Here is a 21,614-nt window from a genome sequence, read left to right as displayed (position 1 = left end):
GGTTACTGGCTGTAAGACAAAGGCTGGTGAAGCACATGAAGCAGGCACTGCTGGAGACCAGTCCTTTGGAATGTGTTCTTTTCCTGGCTTCCGTCTCTGACAGAGCACTGCCCTGAGTGAAACTACCCCTTACATAGGGATTGGGGGATTATCCGGATTGGCAGATGTGAAAAGCTTATGTGAGGCTAGGCTAGAGTAGGAACATCATGATTCGCTTCCAATCTGCAGGTATTATGCTTGGCATGCCCCTCCTGGTAGAGCAAGAGCATGGCTGTGGGTGAGAAGGCTGTAGAATGGAAAGGGGGGTTTTCCAGTTGCTAGGTGGAAGGCCAAGCACTTTCCCTTGATTACGGACATTGGGTAGAATTTCTGAGAATTAGTGTCACCAGGTGGTTGAATGATGAAATCTAGGCCAGCTACTCTCATGCCTCCAGTTAGGCTGTTCTGCAGGCCCCTGGGCAATTGCCCAAATGCCCTTTCGGTGCTCCAGTGCCAGATGTTGATGCAACTAAGCCCATAATAATACAGGCAACAGGAATGGACCAAACCTTGCTTGCTCAACCTGTCAAGCGCCCTTTTAGATGGAATATATTTAGACGCCTTAGATCATTCAGCCATTCAAACATTTTAATTACAAATGAAACCAAAGATTAATGTTTTCCTAGGGAAAGTAACATGTGTAGCTTTACAACGATTAATTCTTCATGAGAGGGAGGAGGAGCTCATGACTTGCTGTGTGTGTGCACGCATACCTGTGTATTCTTGGGCATTTGATGTTTCCATGAGTATCAAAAGGAAACACTAAGATTCCTTTTTTCCTGAAATTTAAAGATGGTAAAATCCCTGTTAACCCAAGATAAAGGCACTCTTATAGAACAGTGTGCTTCTTCTGGAATATTCCTCTGAGTCTGGAATGACAAGTCTAAGTTGATTTTCTCTCTGCAACTCTTACCTGCTGACATAAGCAAGGCTAGCAGCAGCCAACAAGGCGAGTCCTTTCTTCTTCATTGGGTAGCAGTGTGGCCTGAGGATGACTTCAGCCAGAGAGAAGGGCAATATGGACGTGTGCTGCAGGAGAAAAGACGACAAATCATCAAGTCAAGTTGCCCCGGCTGCCTCCAGCACCCCTAATTCTCTCTTCCCCTCCAGTCTACCTTCTTACACAAGTACCAGATGAAACTTTCCAAAACTTGGCTTGAATCGTACTCCTTGGATGCCAAGGACCTACAGCAGGTCCCTACTGCCTACCATATTGATCCAGACTCCTTCATCTGGCTACCAAGGCTCTTTATAATATGCTGTCACCCCCTTCCTAACACACACACACTCACACACTCACACACACACACACACACTCCTTCATAGAACAAGGCTGTCTCCTTCATTCTTTGCACTTGGCATGCTTGCTCCCCCTTCACACTCCTGTTCATGCTTCAGCTGTGTGGAGTGTGTCTTTTCTCCCTGTATTCATATCGTCCATGGTGTTCACAGCCAGTGCAATCTTCCATGATGCTGTCTCTGTATTTTCCTCTTGCTAATTTCTCTCACTCAGTTCTGCTGCATTTATGTCCTGTGCCATGTAGTCTAACACTTACGGTGTGTATTGGTAAGCTCGGTGCGGGGAGAGGCCGAGAACACATTTAGCAGTGCCCTTGGCACCGTGGAACTGTCCTGTCGACAGGTGATGGGTGCTGTAGGGGGTGTGAGAGTCTCCCTCTGAAACCTCTATATTCTCCCCCCTCCTTCCCTGCTTCACCTCCTTCTTTATAACCATCTGTTTTCTCACATCTTTCAAACTCTTAACACTAGATTTTTTCAAATGACATAATCAAGGAATTAGTGGTGTTTTCAGGTGCGAAGACTACTGAGTCCCACTCCTCTCTTGGTTATGGGAACTGATCTGGGAAAGGTGACTTGAGTCTCTTTGCAATGTCCTTTCATTTCTTAAACACATTTATTAAGTTCCTCTGCCACACTCTGTGCTTACTGGTAACATCTCACAGTGATAGTATTTTATACTTTTTACATTGACATCATTCCTCTTTCATCCCTGCTCCCCAATTTCCTCAGCTCTTGGAAGCCTCTTGCATCCATAGCTAACACTTGCAAGCTCCCTCCCAGTCCCATTCTTGAGCCCCGAGACAGCTGTGTCAGCACCTCGATTACAATAGGGGCTGGGGCTTAGGAATGTCACAGTGCCCATGCCACCATGCTCCCATGCCCAGCTGTGCTGCTGGAACCCTGGGTGCTGACTCTGGCTGGCCTTTGCTGTCAGCCATACCGGCCTTGTGCTCAGAGGCGTCCACAGGAGGTGGTAGCTTCTTCTTGCTCTACCTGTGCTGGCGTGGGTCCAGTCAGGAGATCAGAACCCTCTGATGACAAGACGTGTGACAGGTTGTAATGGAGCCGGGGTGGGATGAGGAAGAACAGGTCTTAAATGTAGGGCAGTGCTGGGCAGAGGGAGCCTGCACTCCAGTGGCACAGAGCAGTCAGGCTTCTTGACAGCCCTGGGTACCCACATTTTAGCAGCAGAGCTTGGAGGAAGAGCACTGTGGACAAACCACAGCTTTTATAGACTTTCTGCAAGTTTGGTCCTGAATATACTGACTGGTTGACCACACAATGGAAAGACTTCCAGGCCCACTGTCATATCCTGCATCTTTCTTTGGTCTAATTTTAGGGACCAAAATCTACAGTTTCTCTGTCTCTCCCTCCAGTAGAGGAGCGTGGTGTTTAAGGGCACGTATTTTCGAATCTGACCCTGGACTAGTTACTGAATCTGTCTGAACTTCAGCTTCCTCGGTTATAAAACGTGACAGTAAATAGTACACATGTCATAGAGGTACTGCTCTGAGGATTGAGATTAGTGCCTGTAAAGGGCTTAGTGCTTAGCCCAGGAGAGCTTCCAGTGAGCATTAGCTGTGATGATCACTGTTATCCTTGTGATTGTCACGCTTCCTCTCATTGGTGGCCCAGTGTGGAGTGGGGTGAGGCCAGCTTCTGGGGTGTCCACAGCACCAGGTGTCTCGATGCACCCTTGCCTGTGGCCTGCAAGCGGCTGGAGTGTGGTAGCAGGGCCATCCCCACGGCTGTCCCGTGGGTCCCTCTCCAGCCCACAGTTGGTGCCTGCGCTCTCAGTGACGGCCACCTCAGAGCCCTGGCGATACTCTGTGACGGGCACTGATGCTCCTTTAATCCAGAGGCCGCTTCAGGAGGCCAGAGATGGGGCTGTCTGCCCACTACAGTTGCCTGCCTTTCTGCCCACCTTCGCTCTATCAGGAAGGTCCGACTTCTATCAGGAACCATTAACAGTCCCATTATACTGGCCATTGACCTGACAGGCTCTATTATCCCTGCTCACAGTCAGCAGCTTCTGTTCTCTACATTAATGATCATTTGGAACAGAATTCCTCTGGGATAGTGTAGCGCGTTTGCATTAGGAGCAAATGAGTTCACAGTGATTAATGCTTTTATAACAAATAACTCAGGAATGCATGACTGGTCACCTCTTCTAGGAGCCTGCCCTTTGCAAGTGACATTCAGTTGGGTTTCCAGATGAATTCTCCCTGATGGCTTCTGGGAAGTTTACTGCAGTGATGTCATTAGTGATGGGCTATGTCCTATGGCTTAATACCAGCTAAAAGGTCTCTAAAAGGACCACGTCGTTTTGGCCAGGGCTGGGGGTATGAAAGAGGAAAGGAGGAAGATGGTATTCTGTGAGCTTTCTAAATATTGAGCTACTGTGAAGAGCCAAGCATGACACAGTAAACCTCCTGGTATTTCAAACCTACTGGTATTTCACCTCACGTTGATATAAATTACATAACCTTTGTCAGGCAGCACATATTTTTCAAAAAAGGAGAAAAAATTTAGTAAGAGAAAAATCAAATATGCTTTCTGCTTCCAAAAAATCTAATAATTAGGCTGGGATTGACACAAATTAGAATGCTGCCAAAAATTACTGAAAACAGTGACTCATTCTGTATTTCAGTTAACAGTTTTTCAGTTTCCCTTATAAACAGTGAAGCTGACAAAAATTAATTATTTCAGAGGGGGTAAAATATTTCCTTCCAAAGTAAACAAAACATCATGGGCTGAAACAATAGTATGTGTAAACAGAGGGGATGGAAGGAAGCTATCTTTCCTTGTTAACTGAGCCATCATTTTGGTAGATTTTTCTTTAAATACCTCATTCCAAAAGCATTGGTTAAAAGGAAAAGTGTTGTTCTTTTTTCATCCTTTTCTACTAAATTACACCTTTCCTCCTGTCCTTTGTGTGATGCCTACTTCCATCGGAATATCTTGGAGACACAACTATAAGCATGAAAGATTGATTTAAGTGTTATTATAATAGTTGCCCTGTAGATTCCTTGGTTGCAAAACAGCCTTGTAGATAAGTACTACAATTTACCAGCCCATAGAGAATTCCTATAAGGTTATATGAGTGGCAACATGGAAAGTAATGAGCACTTATTTTTACTAGCCTCATACCAGTAGATAAGTAGCTGCTCTAAACAGCTTCCCTGTGTCTGAGGCTCAAATTAAAATGAGATGCATTTGCCTGACTCTTGAGAAAGAGGCAAGCCTCGATCACTCAGATAACCCATGGAGCCGACAGTCTTCCATCCTTGTTGTGCAGCCTCCAGAGACTTGACTCCAGAAGGCGAGGACGGCCACACTCTTATCTCTAAGATTCTTGGAGGTCCAAGAGCACTTAATTGTCTTCAGTGAAAGAAATTCAGAGAGCCTACACATTGTAAAAATCAGACGATAACACTTTAAAATAAGTTCTCTGCCTCTCTCCTCTGTTTCATTTCCTTATTGCACCAGCTCTTATGTTGAGTGGACCAATATAAATACATCAGCCTTTGCCTTCTCAGGCTGGTCATTGAAAGGCTTTCTCCTTCATGTGCTGTTCCTGATCATGAGCTTATGTAGTATTGCCCACTTCACATCTGCTTCAGTCTTCTCCTTCCTTCCTCTGTTCAGGCAACGCTTGGATCTGAGAATTCATTCCTTACACTGGCTCTTCCCAAACTGAGTTTCTTTCTCTCAAGTCTCTAAGATAATGTCTTTGGTTTGTTTATGGTGCTACTGGATAGATATTTTAAAATGAAGTTTTAGTGCACGGACAAGATTTTACTTCTGGGTACATTAAGGAGGATATTTTTGCTTACTGTATATTAAATATATCATTTTTAAAATTTATTTAAAAATGAAAGCCTTCACAAAACCTCCTCGGGGCAAACACGTGGTCAAAACATCAATTAAAACTTAAACATAAATACGACAACAGACATGAAAATGGAGGCAAAACAAACCTTAATAGAACGCCATTGTACCCAGGCTTGTTATTACAATGGCGGATCATGTTCCTTTAGCTTGAAAACTACACACAGTTAAAACATGCAGTAATAGTTGTTTTGTAAATCCTAGTAAGGCAATCTCTGGTTTTGATAATATCCATTTACCAGCTAAAAAACTTTACCTCACTCCTCACCAACTTCCCCCACTGCAGTTTCCGCCTCTAACTCTTACAGTTTGGGACAGTGGTGATGGTCTTTCTGGGAATATTTTGTATCCAAAAGCAGAGACCATCTGTATTCTCTATGCCCCACCCCCATGTTACTAAAGGTGCAGTTTTGCTTTAAGTCAATCCAATATATGGTAATCTGGATATGTAGACACAGGTTATAATGCTTACATATCTAGGGGACCTTTTTCTTCACTCTTCCACCTGCACTACCTGCAGGAGTCTTTTCCATCTCAAATACTAGAGTTTAGAACATAATTGGATTTGTAAAAACTTCCTTTTCTACTTTCTAGGAACTTAAGTGCACAGACTAAGCATCACTGTAATTAAAGAGTCAGGGCCTGGGGATGAGGGATTGGGAGGATAAACCACCCATAGAAAGAGCCAAAGGCTTCTCTTCGATCTCCAGTCTACCTAGGTGGGCTGACACAGCCCAGTCAGGTAAAAATTCAGAGAACAGAAGTTAAAAACCGATAGTTTTATTTATTGCAGAAGAGTAGTAATGTTTGCAACTTACTCTGATATGCACCACAAATAAGATGGTGGTTGGATGGATAGATGCATAGATTTGTGATAAAGCAAATACAGTAAACTATCAATAGCAGAACCTAAGTGGCAGGTAATACAGGTGTTCACTGTAAAATTCATTCAACTGTGCTTTATGTTTGAAAATGTTCATAATAAAATGTTGGAAGAAATATGAATAGTCTTACTGACCTGGAAAGAGAAACGAATGCTCCATTGGGCTGAGGAAGAAAAGCATGCCATTATTTATGAACTTGTATGTGAAATGAACAGGTGGTCAAATGATAACTTTCTGAATCTTTTATGGTTAAATGATAACTTTCTGAATCTCTGAACTTCCTATGTGATTTTTTACTTGCTACACTGTTGTCCTTTGGGTTAATATGTAGTTTAGCCAACATTTCAAAGTAGCATTCTTCTAGGAAGCTAGTCGGCTTTGATGGTGTCCAGCCTGGTGAAGAAGTGATTTAGATTCTATTCAGTTAAGGGTAAGACAAAAGAAAGATCTGGGCTCTTGAGAGCCTGCAGTCAGGAATATATCTGCCTCTTCCCATTCTCCTCCTCTCTGTCCCTGCCTCTCCAAAGCACCAAACCCCTTCCTCTAATTTAACTCTCTCCAGCAATAATAACACCCTAGACACCAGCTGTAATCAGTGACTCATTTCTTTCCTTCTCGATCCAAACTTGATTCACTTTCCTCCTCAGATGCTTCCCGTAGCTGTCTATTCTTTTATCTTCCCCGGCATCACCTCCCTAGCTTTCTTCTATTTTGGTCCATACCCAACATGGCAATTAGACCAACCTTCTTCAAACAAGTGTCATGTTACTACTCCCCGCAGAACCTTCTGTGGCTCCCTGTTGCCTCAGTCCGCTGTCTACTCCTCTAATCTTCTCTCCCTCCCGTTTCCCACAGTATCTCCACAGGCTCCATCCCTTCCACTCAATCCAGTCTCCTCATTATTCCTGTGTGTCATTCTGTTTCCTTCCCTAGAACGCCTCCCTCTTTTCATACACCTAACTCTTTTCTTTAATTCTTCTCTCCCAGTCAGACCCACACACTTTTGAGATGCCTTCCAACCAAAAGCGCACACATTAACATGAGGAGATGTAAAAGAACATCAGGACCCAGGAGAACACTGAAACAGAAACACGCCAACCAGAGGCTTGCTGGGTTGCTGCTGTCGAGATTTAAATTTAGCAATTTCTTTCCAGACAGCCAAAGTGAAAAGAGAGAAATGGAATGTATACAGTTCCTGTTTTGTTTTTTTTTTTTTTTAAGGGGAAATTAAGTTTTTCCACTAGTAAGTAGGCCTCAAAGAAATGTTCACTGTTGCATCTCATTTAGGGAACACTCAGTAATAGTAGGCAGTGCTCTCACCAGTGTTCCCATAGCAAAACATTTCAGAGATCTAAGTTCCATAAAATGATAACATCTGATAAAATTTGAAGACAAAATAATAAAACATATTTTGAAGGGGATTCTGCCAGTAAGGAGATAACATTGTATGATTATGTAGGCTTCTGATGATCAGAGCATTAGAGGGACTCCAGAAATAACATTTCCCCCCACGAGAGTTTTTGTTTGTTTTTACTCTAATTGTGAGTCATAAAACAGCCAGTATTTTATTCTGTGTTTAGAGCCTAGAGTGTAGGTATTATACACTGTTGATGACATGGAGATATAAATGCTTGCAGGAATTCAGAGAGTCAGTGGTAACGTTGACACCCTTTCACTGCAGATCAGAAGCCTCACCAAGGAAACCGTCCTGCCTCTAGGAGCTGAGCACCCAGCGCTTTCTGCAACCTCTGGGGCCCGTGTCACATGCATGTCACACTCGTGTCACATCCTGCCTTTGCATTAGATGCTGACTCTCCCCTGTCCTTCCTGCAGCTCTTTTGGTTTGCATTAGACTCTTCTGGGCTTAATTCCATTCAGTTTTCACTTGTACACTGTCAATTTCGTGTACTTTTTCTTCTATTCTCAGTTAGATTATAAACAATTTGAGGTCAAAGCTTTCATCTCCTATTTTTTCAGGACTCCCCTCCACCCTCTGATTAATAACTACTTTTCGACCGATTTTCTTCATTCAAACCTATGTGTTACAAAGTATTATAGAATTAAGCCCTTAATATGGCCTGCAAAGCCCCTGGTGATCTGGTTACCTGTCCCATCTTTATTTCCATGCCCTGCTCCGCATCCTGTGGCCTTCACCCAGCCCTCACCCCCTGATTACGCTGCCCTCCACCCACAGTTCCCTTTCTCACCACTGGTACATTACACACACTTATGTCTCCCCTTCCTCAGCCCCCTCCACCTTCTTCTCACCTTATAGGGCTCAAGGTAGATATCCCTGCCTCCAGGGCAGAATCTGGACCTCCGGCAGGTGCCCTTCCTTGGCACGGCTGGATCTCCCTGTGCTCGTCCCCATCACAGCATCACACTATTGTGTTCACCCAGTACCGGCCAAACCTTCCAGAGATGGAAGCAACTCGAGGCTAGGGCTGTCACCATTTCATCTCCAGGGCTTAGAACGGTGCTTAACCTCTCTGGCCACTTACTATCTGTGGCATTAATGAATGAATCAGTGAAACAGTGGAGTGGGGCAAAAGAGGAAGAAGAGTTCCTCTGCATAGCCTGGGAAGATAATCAGTGTCCCAGAGTGAGAAGACGACAGCTGCAGGCCAGACTCAGCTGGCTTGGCAGCCACGTGTCGGGCTGTGCCCATGGTTAGCAGGGCCACAGAGTCAATCCCACGTCAGGCTGGTCACCCATACCCTTTGTCATGGCTGTAGACGGCACCCCAAATCCTGCAAATGGGTGTTGTGGGTCACGGGGAAACCTGTGAGAAAATGTGACTCCTGGGAACAATCTCCGGGTGCCAACATTACAGCAGCTAAGCTATAGACTCAGTAAAGGGGTGTCACCATCCCTGCAGCCCTGCAGGAGTCGGCAGCCCTGGAAGAAGTCAGGAAATTTTTATCCAGCAAAGGCTGTTCTTTGGGACCCACTGGCCTGTGGCCCTCCATTCTGAGATTGGGCCACGTGTAAACAAACTCCCCAGGTTTTGTTTGGTATCTTCTTTGTACCCCCTCCTCTATATCAATCTGTAATCCACGCTTCCTCCGTGCTTCTGTGCCTGGCTCCACAGAGCACACACGGAGACTTGTTTTTAAGACATAGACAGATGGGCAGCTCTCTAGAAAGCTGCTCTGAGCTGGAGAAAGGAGACTGTTCTTTTCAAGAAAGAGAAAGTTTCAGAAGCATAGGAATCTGCTCTTGCTTTAGAGCCACCATCTCTCAGGGCACCTTCCTTCCTCTCAGCTGTCTCATCTCCATGTCAATAAAGGACTCAATATGTAGGCACCTGGTTTCCCTGGGAGATAAAACAGTGAATCAGGAAAGTACCCTGTAAGCACAAGCACCAGGGCAGAGTTCCAGATTCTCCATGTGACGGATCCCATGATGGACCAGTTTCCACACTTTCTCCTTCCTGCCTCTGGCTTTCCCTTGCTGACCCATCAGGGTATTCCTAGAAGGACTCACCAGCTGTTCTGCAAGCATGGCAGTTGCTCACTGGTGATTTTCCCAGATGTGTGTACTTGGTTGATTTAGGGTTTGTCTGCATGAGGGGCACATGAGCTCACTGTGGGGTTTCGGTGGAGGGGGGTGGGTCTTTCCAGTAGAGGGAGGGGATGGACGGGAGTGGCGCCTAGAGGTAAAAGAAAAGTTTGCTTGGGAAATGCCCTCATTTGCTATCCATCAAATACCTCATGAAAAGCAGTTATGTTTCAGCACTCCAGGCAATTAAAAGGTCCATAAGATATGGTCTTGGAACTCAAAAATATATTAATGAATTTCAACTTACATTTACTGTAACCCTACAGGTTTTACACTACGCCTGGGCTAGTTCTAAAGCATTATGTAGTGGAGGCTCTGAAAGTGTTAGACAGCAGTAGGCAGCACTGGGTTGAGCCCTTGAAGTCCACAACCAAAGAGAACAAGTTCTCATTTACTGCAAAGGCCTGCTTCTCCTTCACGCACTTTGTAAAAATTCTTCACACCTAAGAGACTCAAGGGTTTCTCCTCATCAGCTTTTGTGGCATCCCAAACTGTCTTAATATCTCATAGGCAGTCACTAAGCTGTGTTTTGTTCTTTCAAAATAAAAGTCAATTTTAATCCTCTTTTATTAAAAGCAGGTAGCTATAATCACAGACTACTTTTTCAATTATGAACAATTATTTTTCTTGCTGAGAATCAAAAAGCAAAACAAAATGAAAACAAAAGGGGCATCTGTAGGATATCAAACAGAGGAAGTCCTGTAAGGTAGTAGATACACAAGTTTGGTGCTCAGAAGAGAAATCTAGCTGGAGAGAGAGATATGGGAGCAGAGTGTAGAACTTTTTTTAGTGGTAGTAGTTGAGATGACCCAAAGGGAGTGTGTGAGTGAGAAGAATAATAAAGGATCTAGAAGTAAACAGTGTGAAAGGCAGGGTTTCTCAGTCTCTGAACGATAGTTGTTGAAGAATAGATAATTCTTTGTTGTGGAGGGCTGCCTCTGCCTTGTAGGATGTGTGGCATCATCCTTGGCTTCTACTCACGAGAAGCCAGGAGCACCTATCCACCCACAGTTGTGACAGTCAAAACCGTCTCCACATATTGCCATGCATTCCCTGGAGAGCAAAAGCAACCCCAGTTGAAAATCCCTGATTTAAGTGATGGACAAAAGAAGAACGTCTTGCAAAGGTAGTTGACAAGGAGTGTCAGAGAGTCTGGAGGTAAAGGAAGAGAATATTTTGAGAAAAAGATGTGGTAAATTAGTGTCAAAGATCAAGGAAAGGTATTAAGACATGAGCACCAGCACCCCTGGTTTTAGGGACGAGAATGTGTGGTGAGCAGAGAGGAGCTTGCTCCTTGTGTCCCCGATTGCTCCTTCTTCCTTCTAGGCTGACTCCCATGTTCCTTGTCTAGTCTCCTGCATCTTTGGGTTTCAGCCTCCTGTTCATAGTATTTTTAGACCTGGACCTTGGAGCCCCAGGGCTCTGGGAGGAGGTTAATACAGAGATGTCTCCAGGGCTGCCATTGCCTTCTGTTCTACAAACCCCAAGAGTGGGTGGACATCTAGACAAGTTTTTGTTTTTTTTTTAAATTAAATCAGGTTATTGTTGACTTTCTTCTTTCTATAAGTAAGTGGTATAATGATAATTACCGTAGGTCTTTTTTTTTTTTTTTAAGATTTATTGATTGATTGATTCATTGATTGATTGCTATGTTGGGTCTTTGTTTCTGTGCTAGGGCTTTCTATAGTTGCGGCAAGCGGGGGCCACTCTTCATCGCGGTGCGCGGGCCTCTCACTATCGTGGCCTCTCTTGTTGCGGAGCACAGGCTCCAGACGCGCAGGCTCAGTAGTTGTAGCTCACGGGCCTAGTTGCTCCGCGGCATGTGGGATCCTCCCAGACCAGGGCGCGAACCCGTGTCCCCTGCATTAGCAGGCAGATTCTCAACCACTGCGCCACCAGGGAAGCCCCTAGACAAGTTTTTAAGTGTAAAATTTGGGAACCTACATGTGGCACAAGTTGATGACAAGTCCACTTGCTCAGAGCCCTCTACACTCCTGGGAATGCAAGCCTGGGGCATTGAACTTCTCCCATTGCCAGGAAATTTGGCTTACTTCCTTATCGTGGTCCTCTTAGGAAAAATAGAACAGAATTTCTCAAAAGGTCACAAAATTCCGTCTCACCAGAGAATAGTAAAAATGTGGCTTTTATGAGTTCCTAGATGTGTTTGGAGAGAGATGTCAAAAACACACAAGCTTTTATTCCCAAGCAGTTTGTACAGGAGAGCTCTCCAGAATACCCCTCTGAAATGATCGTGCATTTTTTGGTTTCCAAACTCATGGGGGAAAAGCACAAGGTTTTTGTTTTGTTTTAGTTTGGTTTTTATAGCTTTCAGATCTGAATTTTCACTGGTAAAATCTGTTCTGATTAAGGGAAGTGAAATGCTGAAATCTCCCCTGACTTTATGAGGGATTTTTTTGTTTGTTTGTTTGTTTGTTTTCCAATTCTGCCCTCAACGTAAGACTCTTGATTACTACTGAACACTTAAAACATTAGGTTCTGGCTTTATGGAAGAGGGGCTGCAAAAAGTTGCTGCTGCAGGTAGCCCGGCTTTAGGAAGACCAGTATAAGTGCCATGAAGCCACACATTCTTGACTGCTTTTTACTACTGAAATCCATGGATCTACATTAGTTCCTGGTTCATAATTTTCAGAAGGACTGGAGAAGAGCAGAGATTAGAATGACTCTCAGAATTATAGCAGCTTGGAAATCCTGAACAGAAGCCAGTCTAACAAGGTAGAAAGGTTTGCTTTTACCATTTGTCCTAGGGGTTTTTTTTTTTGTTGTTGTTTGTTTGTTTTCTTTTTATGAGTGTGTGTATGTATGTTTCTTTGTGTGATTTTTTTTTCCGTTTAGTTTTGCTTTTACCATTTGGCTCAGGGTTCTATCTGTTCATTTTCTTTTTTTTTTCCTTTTTTTCCCTTCCTTTTCTTCCAAGACTTGTGACTGGCAGGGCCTTGGTGCTCTGGCCAGGTGTCAGGCCTGAGCCTCCGAGGTGGGAGAGCCAAGTCCAGGACATTGGACCACCAGAGACCTTCTGGCCCCATGTAATACCAATCGGTGAGAGCTCGCCCAGAGATCTCCATCTCAGTGCTAAGACTCAGCTCCACCCAATGGCCAGCAAGCTCCAGTACTGGACACCCCATGCCAAAAAACTAGCAAGACAGGAACACAGCCCCACCCATTAGCAGAGAGGCTGCCTAAAGTCATACTAAGTTCACAGACACCCCAAAACACACCACTGGACACGGTCCTGCCCACCAGAAGGACAAGGTCCAGCCCCACCCACCAGAACACAGACACAAGTCCCCTCCACCAGGAAGCCTACACAAGCCACTGAACCAACCTAACCCACTGGAGGCAAACACCAAAAACAACAGGAACTACAAACCTGCAGCCTGCAAAAAGGAGACCCCAAACACAGTAAGTTAAACAAAATGAGAAGACAGAGAAATATGCAGCAGATGAAGGAGTAAGGTAAAAACCCACCAGACCAAACAAATGAAGAGGAAATAGGCAGTCTACCTGAAAAAGAATTCAGAGTAATAATAGTAAGGATAATCCAAAATCTTGGAAATAGAACGGAGAAAATGCAAGAAACGTTTAACAAGGACCTAGAAGGACTAAAGAGCAAACAAACAGTGACGAACAACACAATAAATGAAATTAAAAATTCTCTAGAAGGAATCAATAGCAGAATAACTGAGGCAGAAGAACGGAAAAGTGACCTAGAAGATAAAATAGTGGAAGTAACTGCCACAGAGCAGAATAAAGAAAAAAGAATGAAAAGAACTGAGGACAGTCTCAGAGACCTCTGGGACAACATTAAATGCACCAACATTCAAATAATAGGGGTCGCAGAAGAAAAGAAAAAGAAAGGGTCTGAGTAAATATTTGAAGAGATAGTAGTTGAAAACTTCCCTAACATGGGAAAGGAAATAGTCAAGTCCAGGAAGCACAGAGAGTCCCATACAGGATAAATCCAAGGAGAAACACAGGAAGACACATATTAATCAAACTATCAAAAATTAAATACAGAGAAAAAATATTAAGAGCAGTAAGGAAAAAGCAACAAATAACATGCAAGGGAATGCCCATAAGGTTAACAGCTGATCTTTCAGCAAAAACTCTGCAAGCCAGAAGGGAGTGGCAGGACATATTTAAAGTGAGAAAGGGAAAAACCCACAACCAAGATTACTCTGCCCAGCAAGGATCTCATTCAGATTCCACGGATAAATTAAAACCTTTACAGACAAGCAAAAGTTAAGAGAATTCAGCACCACCAAACCAGCTTTACAACAAATGCTAAAGGAACTTCTCTAAGCAGGAGACACAAGAGAAGGAAAAGACCTACAAAAACAAACCCAAAACAATTAAGAAAATGGTAATAGGAACATACGTATCGATAATTACCTTAAATGTAAATGGATTAAATGCTCCAACCAAAAGACACAGACTGGCTGAGTGGATACAAAAACAGGACCTGTATATATGGTGTCTACAAGAGACTCACTTCAGACCTAGGGACATGCACAGACTGAAAGTGAGGGGATGGGAAAAGATATTCCATGCAAATGGACATCAAAAGAAAGCTGGAATAGCAATACTCATATCAGACAAAACAGACTTTAAAATAAAGACTATTACAAGAGACAAAGAAGGACACTACATAATGATCAAGGGATCAGTCCAAGAAGAAGATATAACAATTGAAAATGTTTATGCACCCAACATAGGAGCACCTCAATACATAAGACAAATGCTAACAGCCATAAAAGGGGAAATCGACAGTAACACAATAATAGTAGGGGATTTTAACACCCCACTTTCACCAATGGACAGATCAACCAAAATGAAAATAAATAAGGAAACACAAGCTTTAAATGACACATTAGACCAGATGGACTTAATTGATATTTATAGGACATTCCATCCAAAAACAGCAGAATACACTTTCTTCTCAGGTGCTCATGGAACATTCTTCAAGATAGATCACATCTTGGGTCACAAATCAAGCCTCGGTAAATTTAAGAAAATAGAAATAGTATCAAGTATCTTTTCCAACCACAACGCTATGACACTAAATATCAATTACATGAAAAAAACTTTAAAAAATACAAACACATGGAGGCTAAACAATACGCTACTAAATAACCAAGAGATCACTGAAGAAATCAAAGAGGAAATCAAAAAATACCTAGGAATAAATGACAATGAAAACATGATGACCCAAAATCTATGGGATGCAGCAAAAGCAGTTGTAAGAGGGAAGTTTATAGCAATACAGTCCTACCTCAAGAAACAAGAAAAATCTCAAATAAACGACCTAACCTTACACCTAAAACAATTAGAGAAAGAAGAACAAAAAAACCCCCAAAGTTAGCAGAAGGAAAGAAATCATAAAGATCAGATCAGAAATAAATGAAAAAGAAATGAAGGAAATAATAGCAAAGATCAATAAAACTAAAAGCTGTTTCTTTGAGAAGATAAACAAAATTCATAAGCCATTATCCAGACTCATCAAGAAAGAAAGGGAGAAGACTCAAATGAAAAGAATTAGAAATGAAAAAGGAGAAGTAACAACTGATACTGCAGAAATACAAAGGATCATGAGAGATTACTATAAGCAACTATATGCCAATAAAACGGACACCCTGGAAGAAATGGACAAATTCTTAGAAAAGTACAACCTTCTAAGACTGAACCAGGAAGAAAGAGAAAATATGAACAGACCAATCACAAGCACTGAAATTGAAACTATGATTAAAAATCTTCCAACAAACAAAAGCCCAGGACCAGATGGCTTCATGGGTGAATTCTATCAAACATTTAGAGAAGAGCTAATACCTATCTTTCTCAAACTCTGCCAAAATATAGCAGAGGGAGGAACACTCCCAAACTCATTCTACGAGGCCGCCATCACCCTGATACCAAAACCAGACAAAGATGTCACAAAGAAAGAAAACTACAGGCCAATATCACTGATGAACATAGATGCAAAAATCCTCAACAAAATACTAGCAAACAGAATCCAACAGCACATTAAAAGGATCATACACCAGGATCAAGTGGGGTTTATCCCAGGAATGCAAGGATTCTTCAGTATACGCAAATCAGTCAATGTGATACACCATATTAACAAATTGAAGGATAAAAACCATATGGTAATCTCAGTAGATGCAGAAAAAGCTTTCGACAAAATTCAACAACAATTTATGATAAAAACTCTCCAGAAAGTGGGCATAGAGGGAACCTACCTCAACATAATAAAGGCCATATATGACAAACCCACTGCCAACATCGTGCTCAATGGTGAAAAACTGAAACCATTTCCTCTAAGATCAGGAAGAAGGCAAGGTTGCCCACTCTCACCACAATTATACAACACTGTTTTGGATGTTTTAGCCACAGCAATCAGAGAAGAAAAAGAAATAAAAGGAATCCAAATGGGAAAAGAAGAAGTAAAGCTGTCACTGTTTGCAGATGACATGATGCTATACATAGAGAATCCTAAAGGTGCTACCAGAAAACTACTAGAGCTAATCAATGAATTTGGTAGAGTAGCAGGATACAAAATTAATGCACAGAAATCTCTTGCATTCCTGTACACTAATGGCAAAAATTCTGAAAGAGAAATTAAGGAAACACTCCCTTTTACCATTGCAACAAAAAGAATAAAATACCTAGGAATAAACCTACCTAAGGGGACAAAAGACATGTATGCAGAAAACTATAAGACACTGATGAAAGAAATTAAAGACGATACGAACAGATGGAGAGATATACCAGGTTCTTGGATTGGAAGACTCAACATTGTGAAAATGACTATACTACCCAAAGCCATCTACAGATTCGGTGCAATCCCTATCAAACTACCAGTGGCATTTTTCACAGAACTAGAACAAAAAATTTCACAATTTGTATGGAAACACAAAAGACCCCAAATAGCCAAAGCAATCTTGAGAAAGAAAAACGGAGCTGGAGGAATCAGACTCCGTGACTTCAGACTCTACTACAAAGCTACAGTAATCAAGACAGTATGGTACTGGCACAAAAACCAAAATATAGATCAATGGAACAGGGTCGAAAGCCCAGAGGTAAACCCACGCACATATGGTCATCTTATCTTTGATAAAGGAGGCAAGAATATACAGTGGAGAAAAGACAGCCTCTTCAATAAGTGATGCTGGGAAAACTGGACAGCTACATGTAAAAGAATGAAATTAGAACACTTCCTAACACCATACACAAAAATAAACTCAAAATGGATTAAATGCCTAAATTTAAGGCCAGACACTATAAAACTCTTAGAGGAAAACATAGGCAGAACACTCTATGACATAAATCACAGCAAGATCCTTTTTGACCTACCTACTAAAGAAATGGAAATAAAAACAAAAATTAACAAATAGGACCTACTTAAACTTAAAAGCTTTTGCATAGCAAAGGAAACCATACACAAGATGAAAAGACAACCCACAAAATGGGAGAAAATATTTGCAAATGAAGCAACTGACAAAGCGTTAACCTCCAAAATATACAAGCAGCTCTTACAGCTCAACATCAAAAAAACGAACAACCCAATCCAAAAATGGGCGGAAGACCTAAATAGGCATTTCTCTAAAGAAGACGTACAGATTGCCAACAAACACATGAAAGGATGCTCAACATCACTAATCATTAGAGAAATGCAAATCAAAACCACAATGAGGTATCACCTCACACTGGTCAGAATGGCCATCATCACAAAATCTACAAACAACAAATGCTGGAGAGGGTGTGGAGAAAAGGGAACTCTCTTGCACTGTTGGTGGGAATGTAAATTGATACAGCCACTATGGAGAACAGTATGGAGGTTCCTTATAAAACTAAAAATTGAACTACCATATGATCCAGCAATCCCACTACTGCGCATATACCCTGAGAAAACCATAATTCAAAAAGAGTCATGTACCCCAGTGTTCATTGCAGCACTATTTACAATAGCCAGGACATGGAAGCAACCTAAGTGTCCATCAACAGATGAATGGATAAAGAAGATGTGGCACATATATACAATGGAATATTACTCAGCCATAAAAAGAAATGAAACTGAGTTATTTGTAGTGAGGTGGATGGACCTAGAGTCTGTCATACAGAGTGAAGTAAGTCAGAAAGAGGAAAACAAATACCGTATGCTAACACATGTATATGGAATCTAAAAAAAAAAAATGGTTCTGATGAACCTAGGGGCAGAACAGGAGTAAAGACGGAGACAGAGAGAATGGTCTTGATGACACGGGGAGAGGGAAGGGTAAGGTGGGATGAAGTCAGAGAGTAGCATTGATATATATACAGTACCAAATGTAAAATAGATAGCTAGTGGGAAGCAGCTGCGTAGCACAGGAAGATCAGCTGAGTGCTTTGTGACCACCTAGAGGGGTGGGATAGGGAAGGTGGAAGGGAGGCACAAGAGGGAGGAGATATGGGGATGGATATATATATACATACAGCTGATTCACTTTGTTATACAGCAGGAACTAACACAACATTGTAAAGCAATTATACTCCAATAAAGATGTTAAAGGAAAGAAAAAACATTAGGTTCAGTGGCAGCCACCGAAGTAGTTATTCTCTTTCTATTGGTGGAATTCCACATTCGTGGGTTCACTTTTCACAAATACTAATGCACCCCATTACTAGCTTCTGCTCATCAGTAGGAATCCTTGGTTGTATGTTATCAAGAATCTCTCTCAGAGGGAATTCCCTGGTGGTCCAGTGGTTAAGACTTCACCTTCCAATGCAGGGGGTGTGGGTTCGATCCCTGGTCGGGGAGCTAAGATCCCACATGCCTTGGGGCCAAAAAACTAAAACATAAAACAGAAGCAATATTGTAACAAATTCAATAAAGACTTTTTAAAAAATGGTCTGCATAAAAAAAAAAAAGATCTATCTCTCTCAGAGCCACTGCTAGCCTACCAACAAAACTGGGGGAAATTGGCCTTCCACACACTTTCACAGAGATAAAAAGAGGCAGTTTTTGCAACCAGTTCTTCTCCTCTTTCTTCTGACCACTTTTCTTTCATCTGGTTTTTTCTGGGGTCATGTCTTCATTCCTTTTCTTAAATTCAGCCTCTGCCACCCTTCTTCCTTGATTTAATGTTTTGAACTCTCTTTGGCTACATGAATACTCAGTTACCTAATTAACATCTGAGAATGGTGATAACAGAGGAAGGTGTAAGCCTGGAAATGGTTTTTCCAGAACCGCTTTTGAGCCCCAGTCCAGTCCAAATCAGAATAAACATCATCTCTCCTTTAACAAAATATATGTAATTGCCATGACTCTGTGCATCTCTTTGAACATAAATCAGTCACTAATATAGCATATGTCTCAGATGCAACAACTAAGAGCCCCATAGATATTTCAAGGTACCAATAATCTCTCTAGAATTTTCCTCACTTGTAACTTTCTGTACAAAAGAACACCTCAGAGTTTCAAACGTGTCATGTCATCCGCAGATTGTAAAGGCAGGGCTGCTAAAGGCTTTCTCTCTGCCTCCAATGCCCTTTGGTCCCAGCACACCTCACTCTACCCCTGAGGAGGAACTCTGGGGTCAGTCTAGGGCACAGAGAAGCTACCAGAGCAAGAGGAAAAGACTTCATTCTTCCGTGCAGCCATCTTCATTAGGTGCCTACCCCATGCCAGGTGCTGTGTGAGGTGCTGGGGATTAAACGGTAAACAAATATGGGCCCTGCCCTTGTAGACCTTACAGTCTAATCAGCAAGATTTTCTATAAACAAGTAAACAGCCACATAGATACCAGTCACGATATGGGCTATAAAGGAAACAAACAGGAATCTACTCATTGGAAGGCAAGTGGAGGCACATGCTTTACATAAGGCAGTCAGGGAAGGTCATTCTGAGGAGGTCATTTTTAAGCTGGGACCTAAATGTAAGGGAAGGTCATTCTGAGGAGGTCATTTTTAAGCTGGGACCTAAATGTAAGGGAAGGTCATTCTGAGGAGGTCATTTTTAAGCTGGGACCTAAATGTAAGGGAAGGTCATTCTGAGGAGGTCATTTTTAAGCTGGGACCTAAATGTAAGGGAAGGTCATTCTGAGGAGGTCATTTTTAAGCTGGGACCTAAATGTAAGGGAAGGTCATTCTGAGGAGGTCATTTTTAAGCTGGGACCTAAATGTAAGGGAAGGTCATTCTGAGGAGGTCATTTTTAAGCTGGGACCTAAATGTAAGGGAAGGTCATTCTGAGGAGGTCATTTTTAAGTTGGGACCTAAATGTAAGGGAAGGTCATTCTGAGGAGGTCATTTTTAAGCTGGGACCTAAATGTAAGGGAAGGTCATTCTGAGGAGGTCATTTTTAAGCTGGGACCTAAATGTAAGAGCAAAGCCAGGGAAGAGCAAATGGAGAACATTCCAGGCAAAGGGGACAGCATATGCAGAGGTCCTGGTGTGGGAAGGAGCTCTCATAGTTACAGAAACAAAGCAGAGGCCAGAAGAGCTGTAACACAGTGTAATGGGGGGACAGGCCCCACTGGAGTCTGGAGCATTAAGCAGGGGCCAGGTTCATCAGGCCTGTAGGCCATGGGAAGGAGTTCCCGTAAGCGTAGTTTCCACTACACTTATTCTAAGTGTAGTGGAAAGCCACTGCAGAGCACTAGGAAGGGGGACACTATTTCCTGTGGATCGTGCTGCTGTATGGAGAAGGTTGAGAATGGAAGCAGGAAGACCAGTTTGGAGGTACTGTATGGTTTAGATGAGGAGTGAAGGTGGACACCAGGGTGTTGGCAGTGAACAGAAAGCAAACTAGAAAGCGAACAGATTTGCTACATATTTTGGAGGTAGCATCGACGACATTCGTTCATAGATGGCATATGAGGTGGTGGGATGGAGGGAGGTGGGAAGGTCAATGCTGGTTTCTGTCTTGAGCTGTTGGGAGGATGGGGGCTCCATTTTCTGAGATGGAGGTGCCCAGGACAGGTTTGGCAGTGAGTATAACAGGTCCACTTCTGGACACGTTGATTCAGAGATGTCTGTGGCACGCCTGTAGGTGTGCCTATAACAGCGATGTCAGGTAGGCAGCTGAGAAACAAATCTGGAACTCAAAGGCTATCGGAGCTACAGACTCAGCACATGGATAGAATTAAACCCCTGGGGATGGATGTGAGTAGTTACTGGGAAAAGAGTACTGGCAAAGAGGGTCCAGGACAAGCCTTAAAGAGGGCATCACTTAGAGGGCAGGTAGAGGACACAACCAGAGACTGAGGTAGGAGGAAAACTAGTCAGTCTGCTATCAACAGAACCAAAAAGGCACAGTTTCAGGGAGCGAGAAGTGTAGTGTGCTGACTGCTGCTGAGAGTAAGATGGGGGCGGAAACAGGAGCCCTGGGTTTGGCAGTTTGGGCATAGTTGGTGGCTAGAAGAAGAGGAATGAGCAGAATGTATAGATAATCCGTATGGGTCTGGGGCAATGCTCTTGGACTTTGTTCTGTTTGGAAAAGTATACCTGCTTGTTTTGCGTGTGGCTCACATAGCAGTATCTGCCCTGAAGGAAACTCTTAATCAGCCAACCCCACAACCACCAGAATAGAATAGAATACAAGAACAGAAGGGATTGGGAAATTGGGGAAAAGAAAAGTAGTGCCTGTGTTGGCAAAGTCTCCATTTTGGGGCATTGCTGAGCTGGGGAGAGCTGAGAACTTGGTTTCCAGTTAGATCTCTCAGTGGGGGAAATCCCGGGTAACAAATAGAACTTGCATTTCACCCCTCCCCTCACTAGTAGGTCCAGGTTGTTGTATAGATTTGTGTGCAGAACTCCCATGTTGACATTAACAGGAAAGTAAATCAGGCAATCCTGAGACATTAAAACCCAACCCTGAAACTTTAATTATATACAAAGGAATACACAGCATGCACCATGATATAAAAAAGATACAAACTTGTGCT

The 21,614-nt window shown here is 42.8% G+C and overlaps 1 protein-coding gene across 2 annotated transcripts in view; it reads right to left on the bottom strand.

The window, feature by feature from the left end:
• ADTRP (androgen dependent TFPI regulating protein) overlaps positions 1 to 21,614 on the bottom strand; it is a 69,798-nt gene that overhangs the window by 24,428 nt on the left and 23,756 nt on the right. For both annotated transcript variants that reach the window (XM_007173950.2, XM_007173951.2), the window contains one exon: positions 953 to 1,068. In XM_007173950.2, coding sequence (XP_007174012.1) covers positions 953 to 1,068 — 116 coding nt within the window. The remainder of the gene's footprint in view (positions 1 to 952; positions 1,069 to 21,614) is intronic.

The sequence above is a fragment of the Balaenoptera acutorostrata genome, chromosome 10 (genome assembly GCF_949987535.1).
Source record: "Balaenoptera acutorostrata chromosome 10, mBalAcu1.1, whole genome shotgun sequence".
NCBI lineage: Eukaryota > Metazoa > Chordata > Mammalia > Artiodactyla > Balaenopteridae > Balaenoptera > Balaenoptera acutorostrata.
This window is presented reverse-complemented; position numbering and strand designations above follow the sequence as displayed.